Source organism: Giraffa tippelskirchi, chromosome 1 (genome assembly GCF_054371585.1).
Source record: "Giraffa tippelskirchi isolate mGirTip1 chromosome 1, T2T-mGirTip1v1.2.pri, whole genome shotgun sequence".
In the NCBI taxonomy this organism is placed as follows: Eukaryota; Metazoa; Chordata; class Mammalia; order Artiodactyla; family Giraffidae; genus Giraffa; species Giraffa tippelskirchi.
The window spans coordinates 121,653,426-121,661,268 of record NC_137275.1 but is presented as its reverse complement, the minus strand read 5'-3'; the positions used below and the strand labels follow the sequence as shown (position 1 = coordinate 121,661,268).

General features: G+C 38.2%; 1 protein-coding gene across 8 annotated transcripts in view; it reads right to left on the bottom strand.

Moving 5' to 3' along the window:
* Positions 1 to 286: 286 nt before the first annotated feature.
* LOC145507617 (solute carrier family 71 member 2) overlaps positions 287 to 7,843 on the bottom strand; it is a 130,657-nt gene continuing 123,100 nt past the window's right edge. For 7 of the 8 annotated variants that reach the window (XM_081494588.1, XM_081494610.1, XM_081494558.1 and 4 more), the window contains 4 exons: positions 6,269 to 6,381; positions 4,712 to 4,809; positions 2,798 to 2,940; positions 287 to 2,081 (listed from right to left, as the gene is read on the bottom strand). In XM_081494588.1, coding sequence (XP_081350714.1) covers positions 1,830 to 2,081; positions 2,798 to 2,940; positions 4,712 to 4,809; positions 6,269 to 6,381 — 606 coding nt within the window. In that variant the 3' untranslated portion in view covers positions 287 to 1,829. Of the gene's footprint in view, positions 2,082 to 2,797; positions 3,866 to 4,711; positions 4,810 to 6,268; positions 6,382 to 7,843 lie in introns of all 8 variants that reach the window. The other variant, XR_014054978.1, reaches the window with a different exon arrangement.

Here is a 7,843-nt window from a genome sequence, read left to right as displayed (position 1 = left end):
GCCACAATCCAAGGTTTCAAACAAAAGGGAAGCCCAGTGAGGGATTCCACCTTTTGGCTACTGTGAATAATGCTGCTAATAAACATGGGTGTACAAGTAACTGTTTGTATCCCTGTTTTTTAAAAGCTGTGAACTCATTTTGAAGATTTTGACATTAAACTAAGTTTGAGAATACACATATCTTTTGCATTAGCTTAAGGACTAAAAACTTATTTTACCTGAAAGTCACCCAAAGGAGAACCTAAAGAGCAATGGTACCATTTGCTTTAAAGAACTACAAAAGACATAAAAGTATCCATTGCAAATTTATTATGCATTAGGAAGCTTAACTTAAAAACCAACAGCATAGTAAAAAAAGATATGTTATCTTCGTTCATAGCAGAACAGGTTTCAAAATATATTTTCTTCTAAATGTATTCAGTCAGTACACAATCCTTTATAAAAGTTGTATATGTATTTTTTCTGTCAATACTTTCATTATATTTATAAATACAAGATTTACATAGCACCCCATCAAAAAAAATGAAAACTCCTTATGATATAGCTACATATATTTCATACCTATAAAACTTTTAAAGGAGTGCTATGTTAAAGACGGGCCCTAGTTAATGCTCCACTTACTCGTGCAGCAAAACACACATAAATCTGTAAAGTTTTCTTTGTCCATAAAACATCTTGAAAAATTAGCAAGACACTTGTGAAACTGAGCTTCTTATACCCATATTTTAGAAAGGGATTTGCTGTGCATATTCCTATGAGATTCAAAAGGCAGATAACAGATGAAAACAAAGACTGAAAACAAATGCCTACATAAACAGTTAAGGTAGGGATGTGATGAATGAGAAACACTGAAAAGCAGGACACAGGATATGTGGGTGGGAGTGAATAGTAATAAAACATTACACGAGTCTAAACTTGGATATAAACTCCACTGGTATCCAGTTACTTTCACCTTCACTGAGGAATGTTTACATTGTTGAAAACCTTCTTCTAAGCACCCTCCAATTTCTATGTTGCCATCAGAATGCTTGATATATGTTTTTCTTTTGTAAAATCACCATGGATTTTACCATCCATGGTAATCACGAAGACATTAGGTCTAGGAATCTGAACTGCTAGTTCTTCATGATTTAGATTTATTAAAATTTTTTCCTTCATCTGGTAAAGGTATTAAATAATACTAATCAGTACTGTTACTATTCAGAGGTGTATATGCTGAATTTCATTCTAGCCAAGAACAGGAAGCAGAGAAGGAAAGGAGAGTAAGACTAGATTTTTGCTGACCTTAGAACAAAGGCAACAGATCCCTGATACTGAGTGACTCCTGAAGCAGCCACTCATAAACCGCTATGGGATAAGTGCACAAAGTTCAGAGAAACAGGAGAGGAGAAAATACGGGATTTTTTATCCTAAATTTTGTCAGAGATGGCAGTTGTATTACAATCTTGCACCTTTTGAAAAGGACATGATGATTCCTACACTGACATTATTAAAGGAAAGCCATCATTTCTACCACAGATGACTTCTTCTATTTGAGTTTCTGAATGTGGATCCCAGATAACTTTGAGAGTTGCATATTATTTGCAGAAAAGTATAATATTTCAAATCTTAATTAGTTCTAATGTATAACGAAAGGAAAAGGAAAAGAATGGTGGAAAAGGAACAGGAGGAGGACGGGGAGGAAGACAGAGGGATGGAGGTGGTTACTTCTCAAACTCAGCCCTGAAGGATGCCACTAGTATCTCCCCTCCAGCACCATGAAGTCTCCATGTGGTGTGGCTCCCCCATGGCTCTCAGACACGGCAGCCACAGAATCCTTTCTGCAGAATTTATAGCTCAGTGCACTGATTCCCAGGCTCTTCGAGGGAAGAAAGCTCCCAGATGCTGCTGTCCTGCAGCAGTGGCTCAATGTCCTCATCACTGCCACGTTCTGGAGTGTTGGCCACGCTGCCACTGATACTGTTGCTGTGTTTTTGAATTCCACTGCCTTTACTGTACTCAGGGATGAATACAGCAACCAGGAAAGACATAAGAACTATACACGCCCCAAACAAAAATGGTGGGCCTGGGATGACAGCTCCCTGGTGGGTGTGGAAACAAATGAAGATGAAGAATTTGGTTAGCCTTTCAAACTAAAATTAGTACTAGATAAACCAAAAAATAAAAATAAAAAAATAAAAACCACACCACAGAAAAGTGAGTTATTTTCTCATTAGCAAATGTTCATTAACTGTCACGGCAAATCCTAACAAAGCCTGGTGTCTGGAATATCATGGAGGGCAGCTAATCACTGCTTTGTGCACCACTTTCCGACAGCTTAACCAAACATGTCAGCACAGCTGGTCTCTCTAATCTTGCCCTGTGACCTGAGATCATGCAGTCTGTACACGTAAGAACATTAACTCCAGTTTTGTACAGAAATCTATATTAAACATAGATTGGAAGGAGGGAAATAACAGCAAATAAAAGGTAGAAAAAGCACATTAGCTCAATTTGTAGCTGGAAGTTTAGGTCATTTATCTTTTATTTGGCCTGAGTTTCACCAGAGGACAGCATTCTAACCAGAGAAATTATGTAGGTGAAAACAGAATCTGAACAAAGGCAAGAAAAATATTTTACATAAGACATTATCACTGAAATGATCCCTCCCTAGTCCCAAGAAGCAATGAACACAACACTTACTACTGTCAAATACTTAGTAATATTATAAAAATAAGAACACTTTCCAAATTTAATGTCATAAGTTTTTGCTGTAATCAGATACAATTGTTAAAAACTAGGCTTATTACCAAATTACCTGTAGGGCAGCATTGTTAGAAATCAATTCTGGTTCCAACTCAGTCAGTTCCACATGGAACATGTAGAATATGAAGCCATACAAGGCTGGCCCCAGTCCATTACAGAGTCCTCTTATTCCAGTTATGATACCCTGGGCAACTCCTAAGTCAGAACAAAGAGAAGGGAGCCAGTCTTCTCAGAAAAAGCGTCTCAAGATTGGAGACTTAAGAGCCCTTTCTTTCAAACTATAAAATACTGATTAAGCTGGACTGAGTACCCATCATACTGATATCCATTCATTGTACAAATGTTTCCTTGTCCTTTTCTATGCCCTTATAATGCTGTCCTCACTACCTGTTCTAAGATCTGTAAGGATATGAAATGACACCGATGTTTCTAAAATCCCTTTGAGGCTGAATTCCCCCTGAACAACAGATCTTCCTATAAACAGGGAATGATAAAATGAACAATTTAACATTCTCAATTTACAGGCAATTTCTACTTTTTTGCAGATTGAGATTTTCCTCTTCTACTTATTTAATGGTGCTTTTACAATAAAAATCTGTCCTTTGCCTCTTGTACCTCTGCCCAAGGGTCAGTCCATAGGGGTCCTGAATCTGTGTGCTTCCAGCACCTTCTGACAGATTCTGTTCCTCACAGTCATCACTGTACTCCAAGTACACCTGTACTGAAAAATCCCAGAAGTGTCAATTTCTAGGGATCTCTGGTGTCTCATGTGGAAGGTAAAAAATTAGCTTGAATGTATGTTTCTGTAAGTCAAAAATAGTCAAATACAATTCAACCTAATATACTGTGTTCTAATAAGTTTATATGCTGACATTTAGAAACATCTGTATTAATACATGTAAGCATAAAAAAAGCCAAAGCAAATTCATGCCCTGAGAGGCAAGATAAGAGTCTCTTAGAGCCAAGGCAATGCCCATCCTTCACAGATAGCTCATGCTTTTACTTGAACCACAACATCTCCCAAGGATGCAGTCAACTAAATGACCATAACCAGAGTACCACACAGATTTGCGGTCTTCAAATGATACTGTTATATTTAAAATAGATAACCAGCATGGATCTGTTGTAAAAAAAAAAAAAAAAATTAAAAAAGTAGATATGAATAAAATGGCTAATTTCCAATGTGAAAAAATAAGTGCAACCAATGAACTATATTTTCCAATCTAGTTTTTTTTTTTTTATTGAAACCTTTTAAAGATTTCTAAGGCAAAATTTTTTTTCTTTTAAAATTCACTATTTTCTAACTATAGTCAGGTAAACCATTAAGTGATGGAGAAGGAAAATAATTAATTTCAGCAGTAAGAAGTACCTGATACGGAATCCAGAGGCACAAGAAGGATGAAGAGTCTAGACACTTACAGTGCTACTCTACACAGTCATCTCACTTTTGCCTCTCACTCTGCATCCAATTATCAAGAACTACACAGATTGATCTGCTCTTTATCTGCTCAAAGAATCATTTTCTAAACTGAGTAAATAATGGACTTTGAGTGATTCCACATTAAAGAAACTTCAGTGGTTACAGTGATTAAATAAAGAACTCACTGTTTTTCTAGCTAGTCTATCATTATTTAACAGATATTTGTTAAAATATGAGTATAGTCTAGTAAATTATGATGGTAACATAAAAGGAGAGTCAAAACTGAAGAGAGAAATTAGATAGCTGTATTTCTAAGTATTCTGACTTGCTGTGTCCAGATTTCAAAAATATGAGTATAAAATCAAAGCAGGAAGGAAAAGAGAATTTTCCTATTTGTCAAAGTAAAGAGGTATGATTGTTCAGCAGGGACCACACAGCTGTAACCTGTCTCTATGCTGATATGGAAAGAGGGTCAGAGATGCTCATGCTTCTGGCAGGTACATCTCCACTGAGGGAAAGAAACAGTGAGGGGGACAGTGACCTCACCTTGCTGATCTGACTCTGCATTCTGAGAGACGAGAGTACTGACTGCTGGGAACGTAATGCTGGACATGGCGGCCACAATCCCTGCTGCCCACATCATCCTGCAATGACAGGTCAGGCTGTGGTCAGGGGGCAGGCTAGCCCCATTGAGAGCGCTATTCAGAGTACAAGCGGCAAAAGCACAAAATGCTGTCTGTGTCTTGCACTAAGTTGTATTTATTTTTTTCTCTTTGAAAATTTTTTTTTTTTAAAAACCCTAGAAAGTTACACAGCACACTGTTAATACTAATACTGATCACTTCATGAGCTGGGAAAGTTTCATTTCTTTATCTTACCTGTCAAAATATGTTTTTCTCCCTGGTTTCTCTACTGCCACCTTTAAATGCAAGCTCAATGAAATTCAAAAGGATTTCTTGTTTCTATAAATCCACATTTTTTCTCACCAATTTTCCACTTTTTTCTTTGTACTTTTCAAAGGCTCACCTCCAAACTGCCCTTAGGCTGCTCAGTTTTCTACCCTCAATAAAGTGTTGTGTGCAACCAACAGAAAAAAATGGAGACCTGAAGTTCAGGATGACATCTTGCAGATTTCCAAGTCTGCTTCCTTTAGACCTTTGTCTCAAGGAAAGGAACCTGTGTTCCTTTGAACTTATGTGTGTTAGTATTAAGCGTGAGTGTGAGCAAAGTCCAGTGCCAATTGAGCTAAAAACCTGTTTGGCCAGACTGTCTTGGGGATGACAAGAATAACCTTACTTTTAAAAGGAAAAACACTTTAGGTTGATAGAATTAGCTGTTGAACCAAAGTTCATAGGACTGAAATTAAGGTTTCCAAGAGCAAGAAGAATCTACCACTAACCACCTAAAGCATTTCAAGTTCTAACCTGTGTCATTCATTTCTGGTTGTAAAATAAGGACCAAGTGAAACATTTTAAATGAAGATATGAACTGTAGTATTTGCTAATAGGCACATGAGGGAACTTGCCTCACAACAAAATAGCATTCACTTTTTTTTATCTTTCCTTATTCCACAGGGCTTAATTTGACTTGCTTATTAACAGGAATCTAATTGTTAGAAGTAATAACTGTCTCTGGGTACAGAAGCTTTTGGAGGAGATCTTAGTGTTTATCTAAGATTATATTATATTATAAAGATTATGTCACTGTCCAATGTCACTCAGCTAATTATAGCAGTAAATCCTGCCATAATCAGACATATTTCCTTGTTTTCTTGTTTTGTTTTTGACTATATGTGTTGTCACCAAAAACTGACAAATGTGTTTAACAATTAGGCATAAAACTTTTTTTGGAGGGTTGGAGAAAGAGATACTTATATTTAGTTAAGTAGCATCTTACTGAAAGCTTGCTGAGGTGAAGGCAGTCTGTCTGAATAATGCGGGATTATCTAGCTACACCGTTCCTCAAACTAAGTCTAAAAAGTTTTTGAAATTTTGAATACACTTTGCTAGTAAAATAAGTCCTGCTTCTTTTGCATGAACACTCAACTAATTCAAGCTCCTCTAAAAGATAAATCTGTCATGAGAATCTATCAGAGAGACTTACCATGCTTGAGATCCAAAACCGTACCAGGCTAACTGGAACATCTGGAAGCCCAAACCAAGGAGAACAGTGTTCTTATTCCCTAATGATCTCATCAAGCTAGTAAGAAAGACCGTCTGCAAAGCAAAGGGGACAATCATTAGGCATCATATAAGCACAGATATTTGATGCAAGCTCTGTGGAAAAGCCCACTGATGGTGGCCAAGAACCTCTAATTGCAGCCCACTTGACCTGAGACCTTGGGAACCACACAGTACTGATGCAGCTCTAAAAGGAGTGAAGCTTCGAGGGCTTCCCAAACTGACTTGGGCTCAGGGCCTTCAGCCTCCTCCCAAAAAATCTGTTTATGTGTTGCTTGTTGTTGTTCAGTTACTAACTCTTTGACCCCATGGACTGCAGCACGTCAGGCTGCACTCTCCTCCACTATACCCTGGAGTTTGCTCAAACTCATGTCCATTGAGTCAGTGATGCCATTGAACCATCTCATCCTCTGTTGCCCCATTCTCCTCCTGCCTTCAATGTTTCCCAGCATCAAGGTCTTTTACAATGAGTTGGCTCTTTGTTATCAGGTGGCCAGAGTATTAGAGTTTCAGCTGCACTCCTTCTAGTGAATATTCAGGGTTGATTTCCTTTAGGATTGACTGCTTTGACCTCCTTGTAGTCCAATTTGTGGGAGTTAACAGTTTCACAAAGTTGGATTGATATAAATATGATTTTAACAAATATAAAATGTGTTAGTCACTCAGTCATGTCCGAGTCTTTGCAACCCCATGGACTATACAGCCCGCCAGCCTCCTCTATCCATGGAATTCTCTAGGCAAGAATACCGGAGTGGGTTGCTATTCTCTCCTCCAGGGAACCTTCCTAACCCAGGAATTGAACTCAGGTCTCCCACACTGCAGGCAGATTCTTTACCGTCTGAGCCACCACTCTGCTAAAACAGTTAGGTGAGATAGACTGAAAGGGGATAAGATAAAAGATGAATCTTGGGCTAACTAACCAGAGTTAATATTAAAAAAAAACAACAACAACAAAAAACATAAGCAACTTGAAAGGTTAACATAATTTACACTGACTGATACAGTTAAAAAGTAAAAGGCGTTTACCTGAATGTACTCCTATGAGGTATATCAGTTCTAGTATTTTGGGAAAACAATTTTGTGGCATTCTCATTTCTCTTCCGGACAGAGTTATCACAGAAGAGTGTTCCACGTGGCCTACCATGCTTTAAAACAACATATAGCCCCTTCATGGATCCCAGCCTTGTCGTAAAGGGGCTTGCATAACTCTATGAAGCTATGAGCCATGCCCTGCAGGGCCATCCAACATGGACGGGTCACAGTGAAGAGTTCTGACAGAACGTGATCCACTGGAGGAGGGAATGGCAAACCCCTTCAGTGTTCTTGCCTGGATAACCTCACGAGCAGTATGAAAAGGCAAAAAGATATGACACCAGAAGATGAGCCCCCCAAGTTGGAAGGAATGTAATATGCTACTGGGGAAGATCAGAGGGCAAGTATGAACAGCTGCAGAAAGGATTAAGTGGGTTGGACAAAACAGGAATGACACTTAGCTGTG